Source organism: Falco naumanni, chromosome 1, assembly GCF_017639655.2.
Source record: "Falco naumanni isolate bFalNau1 chromosome 1, bFalNau1.pat, whole genome shotgun sequence".
In the NCBI taxonomy this organism is placed as follows: domain Eukaryota; kingdom Metazoa; phylum Chordata; class Aves; order Falconiformes; family Falconidae; genus Falco; species Falco naumanni.
The window spans coordinates 109,299,303-109,321,457 of NC_054054.1; the positions used below are offsets into that span (position 1 = coordinate 109,299,303).

Genomic DNA, 22,155 nt, shown 5'->3' on the forward strand with positions numbered 1-22,155 from the left:
CTGAAGATAGACCTGAGAGTGATAACCTCTGTTTTTTTCCTCTGCAGTTTGAGGGAATAATTTCCAAATAATTGCTTTAACTTGGGGTAAGAGTCACTGGCTCCACGCTGTGTTAATAAAAAGGTTTCCAGATGCCGTGGCTGCAAACCCACGGTCTTGCATATCTCTGTCGTTTTCCCACAGGGGATGCTGAGCACAAGCCATATATCTGTGGGGATGCAGACTCTGCCTCCACTGTACTAGATGGCTCTGAAGACTACCTCATTTTAGCCTGCGACGGCTTCTATGACACAGTCAATCCCGATGAGGCAGTCAAAGTGGTGGCTGACCATCTAAAGGAGAACAACGGCGACAGCAGCATGGTAGCACATAAATTAGTGGCGTCTGCTCGGGATGCCGGTTCCAGCGACAACATTACTGTCATTGTGGTATTTCTCAGGGACATGAACGCAGCAGTTAATGTTAGCGAGGAGTCAGACTGGACAGAGAACTCTTTTCAAGGTGGGCAAGAAGACAGTGGGGAAGATAAGGAAAACCATGGAGACTGCAAACGACCATGGCCCCAGCACCAGTGCTCAGCACCTGCAGACCTAGGGTATGAGGGACGCGTGGATTCCTTCACCGACAGAACTAGCTTGAGCATAGGGTCCAGCATTAACCCGTTTGATGATCCAGGCTATTTAGACCTGACAAAAACAGAAACTAGTACACCTCAGAGTGCCAAATGTCTGCCACCAATCCAAGTGTTTAGTCCTGGCATACCAAAGAGCGCGAATTTGATCCACGGCTTAGCAGTGAAGAACGAATCACCGGAGCGCAGCACGTCACCGATCTGTGGACAGAGTGATCCCAGCGAGTACGACGCTCCTCTTAGTTTGGGTGCTGCTGGGCAGAGCATCTACAGGGTGAAGAGTTTATCCCCCATCTTCTTTGGGCTGGAAGATGAACTGTTCAAATCCTTGGGAAAACGAGCTGCGTTCTTTCCCTTCCGGCTCTGTAACGGGAAGAGACGACGAGGAGCCAGGCTCAAACCAAAGTTTCACATGCCGCTCTTGGCTCGTGAGCCTTCCCATATAGAAGGATCGAGTCTGTCCTTACCTGTCCGGGGCTGCCGTAGCACGAGGTTGTCGGTAAGACACTCCCCGTGGTGGAGGCTGGCTAGTCATAACGCTTACAGTGAGAGCATGTTTTTGATGCGAAGACAAAGTAATTGTATAGCAGATTCATACCTTCATCAATGCTGTAACATGTAACCATCCCCCTCGTGTTCCCCTGTCCGACTCCCAAAGTAGACATTCCCAAAATAAAACTGGCATCATCAGAAAGCGAAACAAGGCGGGCATTTCAGAACTGTACTCCAGTCCCCTGCAAAGCTCAAACCATGTGTAAATAGATCTAGGAATTAACCAATGTAGTCATTTCAATCTCAATGAAGTTTGCTGGTGGTGCCACCCAGAGCAATGCCACAGCCACCCGACCACCCGCACACACCAGTATCGAGCCACATTCACCAGTGAAAGCTAAACAGCCGGTTCACCTGGAAGGACACGGTTAGGGAAGTGTCTTTAAAAACACAGAGATTGAACCTGCCTGAGATACGTCTGTGGAGCAATATGTAAAGAAGGATCCTGGTTTAGAACTGCGAATTTTTTTTTTTGGGGGGGGGAAGTTTCCATAGAAGTCAAGGTGTGGGTTGTGGGTTTTTTTGTGTTCTGCTTTCTGTTTATTTCAGGCGAGCATTGAGGCGAATTAGAAAATGACATCCACTTTTGCAGGTAGACAACTAAAAGCCATACAGGGTTTTACCAGGTAACTTGGGAATGGACAAACTAAGCTCCTGCTACTCTGTTCTCAGACTCTAGTTGAGGTACAGACTTATTATTTACCTGGGTTTTTTTTCATGTAACATAAAATGTGGAATATGAAGAAAACTGGTTTTTGTAGTTTTTAAAAAAATTATTTCCTATGGCTAGAAGTGCAGTGTAGGGAATTTCGTATCTTTCTGGTGCTTTTAGTGGCATTTTTCTCTTTGTCAGTTTAGGAAACTGTTCTCAATTAGTTTTGATTGAACATGATTGTGCTTAATGCTTTGAGCCAACCTCTTTCCACCCTAACTTCATCTCAGGTCTTAAAAGAAACCAATCCGTGGAGATGTTCCGTACGACACTACTGTCACTCAACCAGTCAAACCAGAGAACTGCTTGCGAGAGATAATGAGCAATTTGATGAGCTGTTTGGTTTCAGTAATGATTTCTAGATAGCAAAGGCATAATTTAATATCAAGTTGCAGCACGGAGTATGGCAGGATGCTGTGCCTCCAAGTAGCGCTCCTGCTGCAACGTGGTGTATTCCAGCAGGTGTAGGAAGGGCTGCCAGGCTGCCGGAGCGATGCAAAGCGGACGGAAAAGCTGTGGATGTAGATGAGCAGGGGCTGCGCTTGGGGTTTAGTGGAGAGGATAAAACTCCCTGACCAGCCAGAGCTCTGCTTCGGTTAACTCGGGGCTCAGGAAGGAGGGTGAGGAATGTCAGGTGCCCTTTGCCCTTCTTTCCATAAGCAGAGCGTTACTGATCAGACTGGGGAACCAAGGTACCCACCAGCTTTCCCCTGCTCTCGGGGAAGGGTTAACTGGGACATAAGTAAGCAGACGATTCCCATCGGCTCCACTAAATACACAGCCCGTTACTATTCTTTGTTACAGTAAGACATTTGGAAGAGTATGAATAAAGTCCTCATAGGCATTTATCATACAATTCATACCATTTTAGCAGTAACAATAACAGTATTAGTATTTAGCTAGAATTTGCAAAGTATTTTAATACTAAGTAGTCAGGAGATTATTCAACACGACGAGATGGCAAGGTCTGAATACTGCCAATTTCCGCTGCTTCTACCTTTGATGCACTATTTTAAAAGCAATCTGACGAACAGCAAAAGGCTTTGTGAGTAACCAGGAGTTGGAGTGTGGCTTTAGATTCCTTTGATCTTTTTCAGACTTTTTGTTTAATCTTATGGGATCATTGGCTCTTATCTGTCATCTTATTAAGCCTTAGCTGTTGTCAACGTTCTCTTTAGCTGCAGCATACGTTCCAAGTCAGATTTACTGAGGAAATTTGAGAAACCATGAAATGGTAAAATATGCAACTCTGGGGCATCTCTGCGCTGCCTTTGTTTTAAATTCTTTGCAGTAATAATGACACATTGAAAGTCCATCTTATAGCTGACTGTCGCGCTTCGGAGAGAAAGGTGGTGTAAGTGCAATTCTTTGTGGGAATAAAGTAGGGTGAAAAACTGCTACGGATGAGAAAACCTCTTCCCAGCCTGCAGGAGCAGTGGAAGAGCGCTGGACTGCACGTGTGCTGTTTTTGGGAAGGATCTAGCTTTTTAGGTGTGGATTCATAAATGATAATTCTGCGACTCATACCATTTATCTTGCTAGGAGAAAAAGAAAAAAATCAAATCTACCATCGTAGTTCCAGTGTGGTCAGGTAAAAACATTGTATAGATAGCAAGTGTTCATTTCTTCACTAAATGCATATTTATAGAGTAGATAGGAACCATTTGTAAGGTAAGTCCTTTAAAGTTCTATAATATTAAAAGTAGTGGTTATTGGTCTGATATATGCTGCTCTTGATTCTACACACTAGACAAAAAAGCAGTGCTTTGTGAAATGCAGTGTTTTCTCTTAACGCCACTGGTGATAGGAAGTAGTTCTCTTCAGTTTGGAATCCTGTGCCCTTATTTGCTGCTTGCTAACGTAAGCAATAATCCCTCTCTAATGGTATCTAAGTGTTCTGTATCTCGTACTTTGATCGTCCATCTGGTGACAATGTAAAAATATTAGGCTAATATAAAAGTATCTAATTGTATTTATTAACTGTTGATACTGAGATTCAGTCTGTGACCTGTGTTTTGTATTTTTATTGTGTATCTTAGTGGTGGTGAAATTTGTATAACGAATCTTTCCAATAAAGAGCTGAAGTATCCCTTTTCCGCGTTAACACAACCCGCATCAGTTTCAGTTTACGTGTTAACCGTGTTTGCAGAACTAGGAGGTAGGTAGTGAAAACATTTTTTTTTTCTTCTTTTTTTTTATTAAATTGTTGGTTTTGAGAAATGGCCTCCAGGCTGTTTGTCTGAAGCTGCTCAAAACTCACTCGTAAGCTCTTCACTGTGAGTACTAGCGGGATTCACTCGATCCCCACTCTGGTAGTTTCCTGTGTACACTTTGTAAATGTGCAACTCTGAGGAATGTCTGCGTTGCAGAGAGCAGTATAGCACCAGACCAGGGAGCTGTTAACAGTTTTGATTTGCACTAAAGGTGGGTGGAAACGCATGTATATAACTTTTCTTTACCTAGAAGTGCCATCAATTGTCCTTGCAAGTTCAAACCATTCAGTATTTGAGTTCGATTGCGTTGTAACACCGAAGGACAATGTCAAAGCCGACTTTAACTTACGCCACATTTATAGTGGTACATCATCATAGAAACTCCGCTCTGTTTTTGGAACACTGTGTGTCAGTGAGAAACGTGTTGTCCTATGGGCAGATAAGCTGAGGCATAACGAGTTCTGTGTTTATAGATATGGCTGCTGTAGTTCAGGTCCACTAAATCCTCCTGACCCTGGCAATGTTCTGCGGGAAAAAAAATTAATGAGAAAGATTGGTCTAAATTAGGGGCTGTTTTAGCACAATTTATTCACTTGGAACTTGTCACGTAAACAAAGCCATCGAAGGGGATACTGCAGCTTTGTTCATGCCTGTAATTTAGGGCAATCTTTCTTTAATTCATATCCTCTCTGCAACAGGAACAAAACTTTCTACCCTTGTATCATGTGCAATAAGTAATAACGACGCATTGACACAACCTCTCGACTTTAGCGTTCATCCCCTTTTCCAGCCCTCGCTAAGCAGGTGATCGCACTATACTTGCCAGCATTAAAGCTAAAGAAAAAAAAACAAACCCCACTGATAGGGTCTAGTACAACTGTTGTATGTCACAACTGCGTTCTGTTGGGTTTTTTTCTCTCCTTTATGCTAGAAGACATCTTGGAACAAGAACAGGGGGAGCTGGTTGAGACCACCCTGAGCACTTCTACTCCTGCACGAGTACTTGTGTAGGTAGCCAGGCGTGTTGTCAGCTGCTGCACTGGGTGCTCCTGTCAACCTTTCTGTATTATCTTGTTCATGAAACTAACATGTTCTTTATGAAGTGAATAAATTAAAGCTAACCATTTCACAGCGCTGGGACTTTCCCTTGGCAATCTTGTTCTACAGTTCACATGAGTTTAGTTATAACCATGTATTAGTCATCCATCTTTTATTTATGAAAGCTGTTTATACAGGAAAAACTGTTGAAGTTTTACCAATATCTTAATAAAACAGTAATATAAACCACACTTCAGATAGTCTGTTTATTTAAGAGCCAACAAGAGAGCAACCGCCATCTAGCACGGGCCGATACAGGCCGTGTATGGTTACCCAGGGCCCACGGCAGCCCCAGAGGGAAGGGGCTCTTACAGCACGGTGTAAGTTAATTCCACAGATAAATAAGCTTTCCAAGCCTCTTTTCCCTACCTCTGGTTTAAAATCCAGTTGCGCAGCCCCTAGCTCTCCATGAGGTGAGCAAAGCAGGATGGGGCCGGCTCCTTCCTCGCCCCATGAAGGTTGGACACCAACTCCAGAACAGATTGTGTGGCTCATCAAAACCAATCCCCTTCAGCTTGGGCCTCTTAATAAGAGCAGAGCATCTGTGAGTGCTGAAGAGGCAGAGCTCCATGATTACTGCTAATTGAGCTGTGTATAATAATCACCATGCAGCCCTGTACAAGAGTAAACACTCGCACTGCACTGCTGCGGTGTGTGGCTTGTCACCGGCAGTGCAACCGTTACACCACCAGCCCTAAATACAAACCCAAGTTTGATTAGAAAGTGCCGATTCTCTTCGCTGCCTGTTTGAATAGAGAAGGTTTAAGGATGTGGTCTGGCTTCTACCGACACAGCTTTAAAAAATGCCAGATGGATTTAAATGCTTTTCATGGAATAATTCAGGAAAAAATGACAGATGTAGGGCAGAAGAAAATTCCTCTCTAAGCACTCGGGCATTACAGCAGCTCAGTTTGAAGTAGGAAGCTGAGCCCACCAGCAGTTCCTACCATTTTACTTAGTTACACACAAACATCTAAAACTTCACATCAGATTTCAACATTAATTTTATTAACAAAGTGCAAACAGTTTTAAACTAGGAGTTGTACAGCACTTACACCGGGACAGTCACACAGAAACAAGGGTGGTAGGGCCAGCCGAGACGAGGACAGCCAGCAGTTACAGCTACTCATGCTTTGTCACTAACCAGGTACTCAGCTCTCAGCAGAGCTTCACAAGGAGTTTAGCAGCTCAAAATGCAACGCACAGTGGCAAAGAGTTTGGCAATGGGGGTAGTTGGTCCACGTCATGGGCTGGGGAAAACAACTGCCGTGCCAGCGGTTCTACCCCAACACCCTCCCAGCCACATCCGCAGGATTCGGCAGTCTGACACAACCGGCTCACACCAAGTAAAATGAGGACATTGACGCACCTGTGGTTATTCCACCACCAGAACAGGGGACACATTCTGGAACAGGGCTCCAGCACCTCTCAGGCAGTTTCTTCAGAGCATGTGAAGCCGGCAGAGCCAGTGGGAACGCAACCTTTAGTGTAAGGGCCTTCAGAGGTCACTTTGCCCCACTCACAGGTTTAAGACAACTGTAGAACCACACAAGGGTCACCGACGGCATGGAGCGCGCACACAGCCAGAAACAACAGCCTCAGACTAAGCTCCAGAGGGTAAACGCAGCTCTTCCCAGGGACACAAGCCAGCAGCTCTTCAGGCCCATTCTCTATCTGCTCCAAGAAAAGCCAGCTTTCACTGACCACCCTCTGAGCACAACAGCTTTAAGGCTTCAAGCAAACCTCATCTTAAGTCAAAATTTTATGCCAGGTAATTAAATCCAACCCCAGTTTCCTACTGATGATTCTGTAAGCAGGCAGAGCGCAGCCAGTCTGCCCTCAGCACCATGCCCTTTCTAAAGGCCGCCTTAAAAACACGGGTAGCTGCGTGGTCCTGGGGAGCCCCCCGAAGCAAAGCAGGGGTCACCTGTCCCCTGTCAGTCTCCTGGGGGCAGATGGCAGCACATCAGATGTACAAACACTCGCCCCTACTCCCAGTAAGCCACACAGTGCCCCTGACCTCTGCAGCGGGAGGAGCAGCAGGGGAAGGTGCGGCCCCGGGGCCACAGCCCCCTGACAGGCCAAGGCAAATGGTTACTGTTACCTGGTGCCGTCTTCTCCAGCCACAAAGCTGAGATCGTCAGCGCAGCCTTGATCACCCTCCGGGAACGCAGAGCACCGCTCCGAGGCTGCAAACAAACCACACGAGGAGCCAGTCACCTTTACCAGGCAGCAATCATGTCACCTGCGAGGCCCGCTGGGCTGCACCTCAGCCCCAACCCACCCGTACACCATGTGCTCGATGCTGCTAACGCTGCCACAGGGTCTTAAATATAAGACCCCTTTAAGTCAAGCACAAGATGAGCAATGTTGTGATTCCTGGGATGAGTTGTGAGGTTTCAGCACCTGCTGCAGACATATAGCAAAGCAGCAAACTCCAATTACTGAGACCAGTTGTTAGGCCATGCCGCTAATGCGGTGTGGGAGGCTAATTCAGGCCAGAAGTCAGCCTCACGCAGTGGCAGCAGTCACCTTACAGCTTTTAATGTGATCAGAAGGTTAAAGCTTTTCAAACAAATAGGAGTTTCTGAAACTCCATAGAAGTGCTCAAAGCATATTCCTGCCAATTAAGACGCAAATCCGTGTCTAAGGCAGCGGTTACCTCCCTGAAAGGAGCCTACTTACAGTGCCCATCCTGGGATGCGGGGAGCTCCAGTGCAGGACTAGAGCTATGGGTTTGCCAGCACCTCCCTGGGCGATTCACCTAAACTGACTTCTCAAGGCTAGAAAGAGTTTCCCCCTCCTGTCTCGATCCATTTGTAATTGGGATCCCAAGAGAAGAGTTCCAAATCTTACTGGCACTTGCTTGAGCTTTAATACCTCTGAGCACCCCCCTGATCTCTGCGTTTGCAGCGCTCTGTACTAGCGGGGCTCCGAGGCAGGCTCACAGGGGTGTGCAGGGAGGGGGCTCTCACCATCAATTCTACCTTCGCCCGAGGACTGGGCAGAGAAGGCGTGGCTAAACCCCTCCGAGGCAGAGGTGGCATCTTCCTGCTCTTCGTTCTCTGTGTCACATTCAATGTCACTGTCACTGCTCATGCCTGGTAGGAGATTAAGGACACGCTTCTGACATACCCCAGCTGCAGAAAAACCAAAAAGCAACCCAAAACGACCCACAAGGCCAAAAAGACGGCAGTAACACCTATGTAGCTTAAGCATTCAACTTTTCCACATGTAACAGTACCAATAGCAAGTACTGAGAGCCGGCAGGAGCATGTTCAGAGCTCAGGGTCTTTCCCAAAGCACCAAGAAACTGGACGGAGCAGCAGGTACCAGCTCTGCAAACAGCCTGGTTTTGCTGTGCAGCTCAGCTGAGGAGCAGTTCCGGCATGCCACCAGCTGAGCGCACTCGGGTGTCCACAGCTCCTTCCTGTCCGAGCTGCGCCCTGCCAGGTGCCAGCTGCGCTGTCTGCCTCTGCGATGAGAGCAGGAAATAAAAGTTGTGTTTTTTAACAATTAAGAGGCAGAGTGACCCGTGGAGCAGAGGCACCTACAGACCCTTCAAAGAGCAACACTCTGTCCAAGCCACACATGCAAACCCCACGCTCTTCCTACAAAAATGAACCACAGTTGCTGGTAATCGAGATGACTTCTGTTTTGCGAGACCTTGAGTGTGCACTCAAGGCAGCCAACACTCTCCCTTTTTGTAGGTGCACAGTTCTGTAGGTGACAAAAGGGGTTTGCTCAGTTCCTTTCCTTCCTAAGAGCTGATATTACTAAGAAAAGTAAAGCAGGTGCCAGCTCTACTGCAGTTTCTCCTCTGAAAGGGAAAATAAAACCCCTAACACACTAGTATTTGTTTCCTGGGGTTTTTAACAATGAAGTGTTTCAGTTCTTAAAACGTTTTCCTATTGGGCTCTCTGCTGTAATAGGAGAACTGCGGGAGCGCATCACAATCACGCTGCAGTGACTAAGAGCAGAAATTCAGTTTTGTCACTGAGAGACCTTCTGTAAATGCCAACTCCTACACAATATTGCACACTGCAGATAGAGATGGATGCTGGCACCTTAATATAGGCTTTGCGCTACAATTCAGTCATTGAAATTCAAATTAGTGCAGGGGTGGAAGGCAGGAGAGTTTTAGCAAGATAAGAAAAAACTCTTCTACGTGGACTTTAAAAAAAAAAAAAAAGCAATAACATTTTTTTCCAGCACGGAAAGGATGCAGGAAAGGAGGGGGAAAAGTTTCCTCCAAGTCTCTAAGGAAACCGGCTTACGTACCATAATACCCAACAGGAATGAAGTGTTGGAGAGATTCTAGTGCAGATGTGGAGGTAGTTATCAATGTGGCTTGTCCCTGAAGGCAGAAGACTTAAAAGCCAAGGTCACTACTGTTTTAATAAGACAAGAAATCCTTTCCCACTGAGCGCCAAAGCAAAGACCCTGAGACATGTCAAGAGGTACAAGAAGCAACCAGTAGCCCAGAGAAATAGATGGCACCGAGTAACATTATCTGCCCAGTCTTCACCTTCCTGCTGCTCCATGACACCACTATTTCTCCACAGACAGCAGTGCCACAGAGAGGTCCTCTCCACACTGAGATTTATACAACAGCTACCAGATGTGACAGCAAAGTTCAACAGCCATGAAACCAGGTTTTGGAGTTTGACTAGGGTTCTTTTTCTCCCTCTTTTGCTTTCCCCTTCAAGCTACTCCCATTACAGGAATGGATCAGCACAGACAGGAGTGCTGTCACACTGCACTTGCCCTCTACAACACCCCATTTACCTTCCTCCGGCCCTGCAGAAGCACCTTCCGAAAGCATACCCTGCACGTCACCCGTTTCAGAGCTGTTTTCCAGACCACCTGACTGTGCTCCTTCTGTACGACATCCTTTTGAATTTGATCTTAAGAGTTTAGGAGAAATACAAAAAGCCATGTTAGAAATTCAGCTTTAATCCAGCTATGGAAGTAAATCCTTTTAGTGCCACATCTAGTTACATCTAGTTTTATGCATTGTTTCAGGTCTCTGGCATACCCACTTAAGCCCCCAGCTTTGATTGATTGAGAAACACTTAAAGTCTTGAAAAAAAACAAAGTTGGAAAAGTTTACCATGAGTATTTTCCAAAAATGGTGACTCTAGTTATTTAGAGAAAAAAATCCAACACCTGAGTGCTCCATTGCACTTTGCTCAGTTAGCCAGCAGAGAGTTATTATGAAATTGCTGAGAGGCAGAGTCACGGTGAAAAATAGTGTCTTAAATGAGGAAATCAAAACTGGTAAGATTTAAGTTAGAAGATATTTTGCAAGGAATAGTGGGAAAACCGATGGGCTTGCCTTTCAAATCAAAGTGCCAAGACTACGTCCATGGCTGATCAAAATAAAAGAAAAAATAAAAAAAAAAGATGAGATGACTTATAACCTAGTTATAAACCCAAAAATTGATATCCAGAGGGAACGGCAGCAACCAAGCAAACTTCAAAGTAATTTCTCTTCCATGCTACAAGTACCTGGGTTTAGTAGATTAGTATTTTTTTTCCCTAGATCAAGGGAAGGGGGAGGGGGGGGGAGGAGATAACAAGAAATAAAAAGAATAAAACCCTTACCCTAGAGCACTGACTTTTCTGGTCTTTTCTACAGCAGCTAAGCCATTTAAGCCAGAAACTCCCGCATCGGAATCTGAAGTTTCACAAGGTCTTTCCTCTGGCTTCGGCAGTGCCTCGGAAGCACCGCTGTTAGCCAGGGGCCTGGCAGAGTGATGCCGACTGCTCAGCTTTGAGCTCCCTATGCCACCTGAGAAAAGAGAGAGAGAAACTCAAAGCACATCGAGCCTTATTTCAAAACACTAAACATCCAGTTGCTTTACATCACCAGTCTGGCTCCAAACAAGCCTATGCACAAGCGCATCTTCCTCACCCTCACTCTTAAAACGTCCCATTCTCAAGCCAACCCATGGCACCACACACCATTTGATAGCCACTCCCTAACACACAGGGCTCCCGCTTCAGCTGCCATTTCTGACGGGAGACTCGGCAAGTACTGACGAATTCTTCCCCACCTTACATAGTTACCTTCTACTCACCTTCTGGTAGCACAGACACCCTCTTCGCTGCCATTTGTCCCCGCTACAGAAGCGAAGCCGCCTGGCTGCAGCAAGGCAGCCTTGCTCATCTCAGACAAGGGTGACAGCAGGCACAAGGTTACAGTTACACTGAGTAATGACTTTACGGTATTTTCCATTTCTTACCCAAGACTTCTGCATCTATTAAGCATTATAAGAAAACAACTGTGACACCCCATTCATTCTGTGAACACTCGAGAGGGGCAAACCACCAATTCCTGTGTTAGGTATCACATTTCATGACCACTTAAGGAAGGGCACTGTAAAACCTGGGAGCAGCAATACCATACCATTCTCTCACCACATGTATCTGGAGTTTTCATGAATTCCCTTTAAGTCAAATCACAACTTAAGCCTGAGTTCATTTTTTCAGATCTGTGATTTTCACTATAAATTTAGCTCCTGAAACATCTTCAGAGAGACTGGAAGTAACATACATATTTACGTTCTGATAAGTCAATGGTGCGGCACTGTTTCACAGCTGATCTGCTGTGAAACAATAACATTAACTAGATCTGAGAAAGGCTCCAGCCAAGTTTCACGGAAACTTCAGGTGCCAAGTAAAAGCTTTCTTGAAAAGCTTTTGTACCAGAGATGCTAAGATGCGCCCCACCACACAAGTAAAGATGACCCTGTTTACCTTCAGCAGTCTGACTGTCTCCCTTTAAACGCAGACCGCTGTCCCCAAGGTCCATAGCTCTTCGTAAAGACAGACTGCCTGCTGCTCCAGAGCGAAGAGGTTTGGGTGAGTTACTTTTCTTACTTGAAGCTGCAAAAATATTTTAAGATGTGACAAACATTCGGTCAAACTGCTGCAGTCTTCATGCTTGTTCTGAGTGAAGTTAAGCTCCGTATTAGTCTCATTGCTCATTACCTCCCAATCCCACACACAACTCCCATACCCTTCCCGTCAAAGATGTGGGCTACAGGGAACCTTCACTGGCTATGGATGCAGCCAAGACTGCACGAGTCATGTCCACCTGCCTTACACCAAGACATCCTTCAGAGAGCCAGCATCCAGGTTCTTTCAGCCATCCTGGAAGTACAAAAGGTAAGGACAGCCAAACCTGTCCCTTTGGCTCTTAAAGCAATGTCCGAGGTAACAAAGAACCTCAAAAGCAAGAGTGAAAGGCAGGTTATGGGACTCGCATGCTTTACCACTTCCCAAATTAACCACTCTGAGTGTGTGTCAGCGTGGATCCTGCTGCAGAAACTCCTCTAAGTGGAGAAATAGAGGAGCAGTAACACTAAGTTCTGTTGCCACCACACCCCACAAAGGCGGGGGATCTAGGCTTCAACAGAAATCACAAGATTGCTCCTGTTTTACAGAGCACAGTCCCTCCCATTCTGATGCAGAATGAAGCGACTGCCCACTGCCTTAGTAACCTTTGAGGACGAGGCATTTGCTAAGGAAAGAGGTGGTATTAAAACCCACACAACACGCAAAAGCTAGCACTTCCAATAAAGTGGTTTGATCTTTCCATGACTTATTCATGGCACAAATTCATGACTCCAAACATTAACACAACTCTCTTAAATGTGCACCATCACAGAAGAAATTCTCTGCTCTGTGGGAGCAATGAAATGCAAAACAGACCTTTGCTGGAGTTGCAAAAGCCCTGTTTTGCAGGTCAGTGTTGGAATGGATGGAGAACAGAACTATTCTACTGGTTCTTTAGTCCACTCCTGTTTATAATCCATTTCTTGCTCATCTTGCTCATTCAAAATACAAGCAATAACTTGAACCAAAACGCAGAAGACTGGAAAATCATCTCTCCTAGGCAACAGGGAAGTGAGAGAGGGTTAAGCATGACTGCTTTTATTCAGGAGCACAAGCCACAAAGCACTGGCACAGCCTTCGTGCTGGTATCCAAAAGATTCCACACGGGGTCACTAGTGCTGCCACCAGGATTCTGTGGCAGTACTGGAACACACCAACAGACAGGCACCTCTTTGGAAGAGGTCACCTTTCAAAAGGTCAAGTCCCTCCTGAGAGAATTTTGGCTTACTTGAATTTCAGCAAGATTTCAAGTTACTAAAGCACAGCAAGTCTGAATTTTTAACTTTTTTTTTTTCACTGGCAAGCATCATGAAACATCCTCAAGTTCACGGATGGGCCTGATGCAGAGCTGCTGTCAACAAGAAGTGACCTTCAGCTGGGGTCACTTTGATACCGGATTAAACTTAGAACATCCTCATTGCATTAGGTGTGTTACCGGTTGTGGAGCTTGGTGCTTTTACTGAGAAGGGCTGAAACCAGTTTCCGTAACATTTACTGACTCAAACGCAGTGCAGGTTTTGTTTCTGGATTCTTACAGCTGAACTCGAGTATAAATAACTACAAAAGCTCTATGTCTAGATGCCTGGATATATAAACCAACTATACAGCTGGCATCTGTAAGGCTGACATATAAATCCCCCCTTTTCTATGCACTTACAATTCCTTATGTAACAACTGGTAACTGAAGATTTTGTCAGTAGTTCCATTCCTATTTCTTGCAGCTTGCTGCAGCTGTCCGTTCCGCAGGCAGCCAGAGCGCCTTGCTCAATGGAGAAGAAGCTGGGCTGTCCATCGCATGAGCCAGCATTGCTGCTCCTCACTTCTGACAGCTGGTTTTTGACATCAGACATTTTGCTTCGGACTTCAGCCATCTGTGTTTTAAGTCTTTTCAGCATCTTCAAGTCAGGTGGCACGCGCCACATTGCCTGGTGTCTCCGCTGATCTCGATCTTTTAGAGAATAGGATGATGCTTTACCAAAGGAAAAGTTAAAGAACACAACAGGTAAGTCAAACTGTTCTCAAAACCAGACATCTAACAGCCTGTAAGAATTCTACCCTTTGCCCTGCTATAAAAACGAAGGACAGAGACACATCCTTCTGTACTGGTCCAGCACTGTATTTAGGTTGCCAGTGCTGCACGGTGAGCAGGACAGCAGGTTTTCATTCCCTGCCTGCCACGGAAGGTCACCCCAAACGTGCCCGCTGGAAGCAGCAAGGCTCGCAGTACTGCTGTGGGAGTTCTGATGGCAACGGAGCTACTGCTCTGTATTGCCAGACAAGCTTGAGTTCACAAGCCTGGTTATCAGTTTATGTCAAATTTGTTAGTGTTTTTTATAGTATTTGTTAAGTGTGTGTATAAGATGCTCATACCATCAACGTACCATGTTAATGTATAGAGATCAAGGAAATCTGAAACTAGGGAAGGAATTCCCTTAAGTACCTAACACCAGAAGACGATGCTGAGGAGCTAATACCCAAGTAAGCTTACATGCTGCTCACTGGAATTAGATCAACTTTGATGTCTATTTGAAGCCTTATAAATTCTGTAAGTGTTTCACTGCAAATTCCACTGTTAAAGACCCTAAAGTCAAGTGGCTCTCAGAAACCTTCACCTTAGGAGAAGTCTGGCAAACTCCAGACGTAACAGCAGCTTTCTCATTGTTAACTGACTCGAATAAGCTCTGGGAACAGTCAGACCCTAAGGGAAGCTCAGCAGAACAGGTAATTTCAGCTGTAGCCAGTAGCTAGAGATGACCAGGAAGCCGTTTAGCACAACAGGAGAGGTTCATCTTGCTCGAGCAGTACAGCACAAAGCGCAATGCCCTCTCTTAAAGTCCTTTTGTCTAGGCCTTTTTCCAGGTAAAACTGAGCTGACACTGTTCGTCTGCTGCCTCCCCTTTCTGTACTTATGGAAGTGACTTCCATTTTTGGAAATAAGGATGACATTCAGCTGAAAATTCATCTGTTTATGTGACCACATTTAAAAACCTAATCACAAAGGAACAAACAATTTGAGCTAGCTTTTACATTCAGTAACACTAATGTCACTGTTGCAGCAAAAGCAAGGATTTATTTGTAGCAAACGGACCATTATTTCTCTTCTGTTCTAAAAAGTCACCAAAATGGTTGTTTCAGAATGACCCGAAATAAGATGTTGAGGTAGTGGGCCAGCTAGCTCCAAATAAGTGTTAATCATGACAAATGTGTTATTGAGCTTGATTTCATTTTAATTCTTCACTAACAAAACAAGAGAAACTAGCAACCTTCAGTGTCAGCCACGAGTGCCCGAACTGCCAGCTCTCTCGCTTTTGCTGCACATGAAGTTAATTGCCATTTTCGGCTGAAGGGTCCTGAAAGAGTATTTGTGGTTCAGTTTAAGTCTTGAATTATCTAAATACCATCACTATTTTTGGCTCCTGACATTTTGATCCATTTTTAATTCTGCAAGTGCTTACATATGCTTTTCCAGCCTTACTACTACACACATTTTCTAAATCTAAATGTCTTTTTCACACAAAAGTAAACTCCAGGATTTATTTTCGCATTAGTATCACTGTGCTCCTAGAACTCAGCTACTGAGTGTACAAACCGCGTGAAGCAAGAGGCATAACTGCTTCCTCAGCAGACAGATGTTTTGTGTCGGTTAGTCCTTCAGTACTAACCTCTTCCAGAAAAGGGCCTTTCCTTCACCTCCCACAGTTGTAGTCAAAGAAATTGTGTGAACTGTGTATCTATAGCGCTGCTACACGCATCAGCCAGCCAGTTCAGTCACTGAACCCAAGAAAAGATGAGAAGACACACCCCCCCGACACACACTTCTGCTTTTAGTCGAGTCATCTGGCGCTCTCAAGCTGAGGCCAACCACTAAGACAACAAACGTTTGTCAGTAAGATGCAGCACACAGAGCACAGGTGAGGATACGACGTCCAGCTCTCAACGAGGACTGCCTGCCACCCTCTTCCCTCCCTCCCCTCCTCAAATCCGCTTTGAACTCTGGGAGTGCATTCTCAGAGACACTCCCAGGTTGGAATTAAACCATCCAACATACGATGTACAGTTACCTCTGTTCTGCAGAAGGGAGGCAGGTGGACGTGGCTGCAGGCCCCAAAGGTTTTCCATACCATTTCTGTCTTTTAGATCCAACAAGTGGATTAAAATTAAGGGATCTATATCTAGCAAACTGCTACTAGATGTTGAGCCTAGGGCACTTCCTCCTCGCCTTGAAGGTCTTCCACTTGCACTGGTGTAGCCATGGCTAGTACCTGAGGGAAGTCACAGAAAGAGAGCATGCATATACGTGACGCAGGTGCTGCATTATTCCCTGGACAAATAAAGAGACAGGGTTCTACACGCAGATGAGGAATGAAAACATTCCAAGCAACTTAACAAGACACCAGTATTATTTCATGGATTTATGGATTCTGAAAGCAATCAGATACCCTTCTAACTGGAAGGTTAAGCCAAAAAGCACCAGGCGGGGGGGGAGGGGGGGAATATTTCACTTCATACCTTTTATGTAAATCTCTTAATATTAATAAATAGATTGGTAAATGGATCAATACACAAAGCATTTATTCTGAAGACATGCACATCAACTTTCTAGGTGTCATGTGTCCCTCCCCACAATTAGATTAACGAAGGGGGGATTTTCAGTCATGTTCTGCTCTGTGTTACCATGTTCCCATTACACAGTGGCCAAGGCACTCAAAAGATGAAGAGAACACTCAGAGAAAATAGTTAGATCTGTGAGATTAAAATAGTACAGTTTAGAAGAACACCTTTCCAACACAGACAGGTGACACTACTAACATTCAGACTGGAGAACAGCACAAGCAGGTCAATGCAAAAAGCTCAAGTGAAGAGGTTGTGTCAGCTTTTACAAATGCTCTTAAAAATGACTTTTTAAAAGCTCCAAAATAAATGTTGTTTCTACAGCCACTGTGCCTCTCTCCTCAAAAGGCTATCCTTTTGGAAGGAAACAGACAGGTCCCTCAGCTTCCTAGGTCATAAGAAATTTTCCCAGTTGTTTTGAAACAGCAGCTAAAACCAGGTCTGTCCTTCAAGCACTAGCAGACGTCCACAGCAGCATAAAGCCCACTTCCAGTGAATGCCACTTCAGGTATCTTTGCCAGAAATAAATACACTTGTATTCCATACACATATTTTTCTTTCAGAATCTTAATAACCTATGACTAATTTGGGCTATGATCATCTCCAGGCTGCAAGAAATCTTAAGAGTGCCTTTTCATTACTGCATTTAAACTCCATTTCTGCTGGACTGGTTAAGGATTCTTTACTTCATTCCCTCCACATACTTCAGGTTTTACAGTGCACTAAAACCCAAGTGAATGTGTCACACATTCAGAGGCCACACAGACATCAGTAAAAGTTGCTTGTCAGTCTGCTTTAGACCAGAATGGAAGGGGTTTCAAAGAGGCAGAAAAGCTTCCCTCCAAACTTATGCATCATTTTTAAACAAGCAGATTCAGAAGATTTCCTCCCCATTATTTTTTTTTTATTGAACCAATGAAGTGTTTCTGCTACACTGCAATAATCAGTACAAACCACATGATGCAGCATTTCCAAAAATAGAAATGCCTGCAGAACATGCAGCTTGGTGTTGCTTCCAAGAACAGGGGAAGGAATCCAGCAATGCATCACATACACAGGAATTCTGAAGGCTGTTTTTTCATACCTGATGCTCCAGGAGTAGCAGCAGCTGCTGCATCCTCCATCAGATCTCCTTCCTCCAGCTCCATATTACTGCTATATTCCACATCATTTTCTCCAGACCTTAGGAGTTCATTGGGATGGAAAGAGGAGAACAGAGTTACTAGCTTTTTTCAGCTCTTGTTAAACATGGCACATGCCTTGACAAACACACAAAGTGCTGTAAATAGTATTTTCTGCATTCCAAGCTACACAAACTGAACAAATGAAAGTATGTTAATTAAATGACTGACTCACTAACCAAGAGTCCAAAAGTGCCATACTTATCTAGACTGTAAAATCTGATCCTGCAAACTTCTATATTTGTATGTGTTACAAACATTCTCATGTTTTAATGAAGATTCTAGGATCTGACATAGTCTCAGCTAAAAACTGTAAATGTTCTAGTTTAAGTAGCTGTCCTCATTATCACTCTCCTACTACTATACCCTTCCTAATACCAAACCTCTCTTTCGTTACAGCGCAGAAACAGATTTCTTAATAGTGTTTTCGGAAAGAACCTTCACAGACTATCACTTGTCAAAGACAGAATACAACACTAAAATAAATAAAGAGATCAGAAAGATAGTAACTAGCTGGCCGAAAAGTCAACGTTTAGCATTAACTGTATCAGTCTGTGCTGTTTCCAGGAGAGGAAACACCCCTCCCATTGCACTGGAATCCCCCTCACACTGTATGGCAATGTAGCAAATGAATCAGTTCCATTGGAATTAGGATGATTACCCTGGGAGACAAGGTGATGGTCTGAAAGGCATTTTCAGTTACTTACATAGTTTCTTCATCAATATCATTTTCTTCAGTGTTACTAGTTGCTGTCGAACTAGCTGAAGAGCTGCTACCATCAAGGTGGTTCACCTCATCTTCTCCAGCAAGATCTATATCCAAGTCACCATCAGAGAGCTCGTGCTACAGGAAAAACAGAACAAGTCCTTATAAAAAGAAACACCTCAGTGGCACTTTGATGGAGTCACAAAAGCTATGAACAGGAACTCTCTCTCCCAGAGTATCACACTATCACACAGGAGTTCGGAGGGTCTCAAAAGCACAATAAAGGCTGGCGGATTTTTCAGCTGCAACCTGGAAACTTTTTTGTGGTGGGATCCATTAGCTCTGTGCTGGAACATCTCACTAGTGTCATCTCTCACTGCTAACTCTTGAGTGGCTCATCTCCTGTTTCCATACAGATGATAAAAAAAAAAATATCTACTTCACAAATCGGAATTTCACCTGTTTCTACTACTATCCTATCCTAAAAAGCTACACATAAACAAAGAGGCAGGAAAATGGTAATTCCTACATTGAAGTCTTCATGCTGGATCTTCTCTTCCTCCTCTTCCTTGCTATCTCGCACTAATCCTGGAGTAGCAACACTCTCAAGTAGTACTTCAGTGCTTTGTCCAGATTTCTTTGATCTTGTTTCTGGACCATCGTCATTCTGGGGACTAAGATGAGTGTCTGGAGGTGAAATGCCTCGTGATTTCTGAGTCCGTGAAAGTTCAATCGCAAGCCTCTTAATAGAAGGATACACAAAAGTATATATAGAAGATGACAATGTAGCACCATCAAATCCAGTAAGTTTGTTGAGTTGCATATATACTATTTTAGTAATGCCAATATTAAACTAACAATAGCAACCCAAATAAACACAATTGTCAAACATGAACACTGTAATCTAAACCAGGTAATTAGTGGTCAGTAACAGGTGATTTTACACTAATATACCTCCCACTTACTTCTTTCAGGTTATTTATTTGTTGGATGTAACTTGTCTGAGCTGCTTCCAATTGAGCAATGTACCAGTGCTGGTCTCGGCACTTTTGGAAGAAGGTTGGCGAGCGCACCTGGAACCTTCAAAGGGACATTTGAAAAGGATTTTTGGGTTTGGTTTTTTTTTTTTTTTTGTTTGGTTGTTTTGTTTTGGTTTTTGTGGTTCCACCCCACCCCCGCCCCCAATCTAAAGAGTCCTACAGAAGAACATCATACAGCCTGAAATCTAGTGATGAAATAAACTTAACAGACAAGTACTCCTATGCTCAGTACCCTGAACGCACCGAACAGGTGCAACAGTAAGTATTTTGTAGGAGAGGCAGCTGTACGAGAGGTGGTTATCTTCACAAACCAACACTAACCAACTGAACATGCTACAAAGTGTGTAATGGGAGCAGGAGTAGGACCACAGGGAGAACATTTGAAGTGGATGGGTAAAGCTTCTGTATTTTGTCATAACGTTGTAATTGCCATTGACAGTATTAGTTCTCTTAAATTACAGGCTTCCTTTATTCCCAAAGTTCCCCTAAAACTACATTTTTTTCTTAAGAGGGGGAGAAAACACTTTTTTCCCTAAATCAGTTAGCTACAGATCTCTAACACAGCCTTATTACTTTCAAGTGCAGCTACTTCTCAGAGAAAGAGATGTATTTAAAGTTTCCACAACTCCCTTCAGCACATCTTCTTTAAAGCTTCTGACAGTGAAATCCGTTTATGACAAAACATGTCATAATTATTTTACGTTCAACTACTTAATTAATTCCCGTTTCAGTGGTAGGTGTGATGCTGTGAAATGACAGCAGAAGAGAGCCCCACTGGGTTGTCTCCCTTACCTGAGGATCACAGTGTCATTCTGCCTGTTTAAGTAGCCCTCATTGGCTAGCAAGTCTAAACGAAAGAATCTGTTGTAACCCCAGCATTCTCCAACTTCAAAATCGGAGGCAAACTCTCGAATTATGTTTTTCGTGGGATCGTTGGTGGACTGGTGAACCATTTCTACACGGTACTCATACCTACACAGGGGAAGATCACAGGTATTAGTAGCAAAATAAAGATGTCAGAATTGCAGAACGCGTCAAGTTTAGAGAACTGTGCTTCCTGGGAGGCTTGCATGCCCAGTTTAAGAGGTGATTCAGTCTGAAAATTGTGCTGAACGCTTGCATAAACAGTACAAGGAGGAAGAAAGCAGTAATAGGGAGCAGAGTAGTAAACTAACTTGAGGATTGAATACTAGGAGACAGATACTCTTACCAGTTGTTGTGGCAGCTAGCTTTTCATCTTGAGAAAGCCACCGAGTAACAACTTTAAAAATACTACCTTTGGGCACGATTCAAAGCTCAATGGACAACAGAAGTCTCACTGTTCTTCTCAGGAGAACTCCACAGCCATTTCTAGCAACACTACAGAACTTCAGGTCATTCTTTGGAAACTTCTGCAGATGCTTTGCCCATAGGAAAAAACCAAACCAACTACTTTTACTACAGGTTTGCTTACTTGGATGTCTCTGGCAACCCAGCGGACAGCTCCAAGAACACAGACAGGTAGTAGCCCCGTACCACTCCATTTCCATCCTTGAAATAAACAAGATTGAGAGATAAACTGATTAAAATAAGAAAACAAAAAACAGAAAAGCAAAACAAAACACCTTGATCTATGCCTGAAGTTTAGAAAACAGCTTCAATCAATACAGGATTTGCAGCAGCAGTCTACTTTGTAAGCTACGGTTTTGATTTTTAGTCTTCTGTGATGTACAACTCTTAACTTGAATCAACATGGAGTTTGCATCTGGACGCACATATGCAGTCTAATGTTGGTATCTCAGATATGAATCTCAAAACAGAGCTTTAATTACTCTGCTAACACTTTAGGGGTTCAATTAAGTGTAAGACAATAGACACATTTGTCAGTGTATCGGAAAAGCTTATTTAACATAGAAAAAGCAGTAAAAACCTCATAAAATCTACTTAGCAGTTTACTACAGTCAAATTCTTCTCAAATTCTCAACATGAAAACAGCTCAGGTTAAACATTAGTTCTGAAATATTTTTACACACAACTGCATTTCAAAGCTACTTTATTTTTGAAAGAAAAGCAATTTTTTTAGAAAACACATGCAATATGAAAAAGTTAGGTCAGTTAACTGAGAAACAGTATTAGAATCACCATAAAAATTACGGCAAAACCTCCATCACACTCACCCTAACGAAGGATGAAGAATGGCTCAACTTGAATCCTCTAGGTTGAAAAAACATTTCAACTTACCATTTTAAAAAGTAAATTTTGATGCCTTCTGACAGCACACCTCATGTAGTCAATCCTGAATTTACAATACTCTAAAAACTTACACTGGAGCCCACGTCTGCATTGCAAGAATACAATTCTGTGCACACGCGGGCTTAACAGATTCATCCATTTCTCTGAAGATGCCATGTAAATCATCAACAAAACTTGTACTCGATCACTACACACGTATTTTTCCAACGCAGCTGTAGTAGCAGCCAGAGCTTCCTGGAAGCACTGACTGGACAAACATCACACCTTGTGGGCTGA

At 43.9% G+C, this 22,155-nt stretch overlaps 2 protein-coding genes across 8 annotated transcripts in view; one reads left to right on the plus strand and one right to left on the minus strand.

The window, feature by feature from the left end:
- The window catches only part of PPM1E (protein phosphatase, Mg2+/Mn2+ dependent 1E), a 68,283-nt gene extending 64,299 nt beyond the window's left edge, over positions 1-3,984 (plus strand). The window contains exon 8 of the mRNA XM_040586729.1: positions 184-3,984. Coding sequence (XP_040442663.1) covers positions 184-1,253 — 1,070 coding nt within the window. The 3' untranslated portion in view covers positions 1,254-3,984. The remainder of the gene's footprint in view (positions 1-183) is intronic.
- Positions 3,985-6,192: 2,208 nt separating this feature from the next.
- The window catches only part of TRIM37 (tripartite motif containing 37), a 30,876-nt gene continuing 14,913 nt past the window's right edge, over positions 6,193-22,155 (minus strand). The window contains exons 12-26 of one of the 7 annotated variants that reach the window (XM_040618058.1): positions 21,101-21,177; positions 20,440-20,619; positions 19,573-19,687; positions 19,137-19,349; positions 18,609-18,745; positions 17,805-17,902; positions 16,171-16,371; positions 13,767-14,078; positions 11,969-12,097; positions 10,814-11,000; positions 9,995-10,113; positions 9,488-9,577; positions 8,194-8,307; positions 7,311-7,395; positions 6,193-6,880 (exon numbers count right to left, since the gene is read on the minus strand). In XM_040618058.1, coding sequence (XP_040473992.1) covers positions 6,877-6,880; positions 7,311-7,395; positions 8,194-8,307; positions 9,488-9,577; positions 9,995-10,113; positions 10,814-11,000; positions 11,969-12,097; positions 13,767-14,078; positions 16,171-16,371; positions 17,805-17,902; positions 18,609-18,745; positions 19,137-19,349; positions 19,573-19,687; positions 20,440-20,619; positions 21,101-21,177 — 2,061 coding nt within the window. In that variant the 3' untranslated portion in view covers positions 6,193-6,876. The other 6 variants (XM_040618050.1, XM_040618040.1, XM_040618032.1 and 3 more) reach the window with 6 other exon arrangements.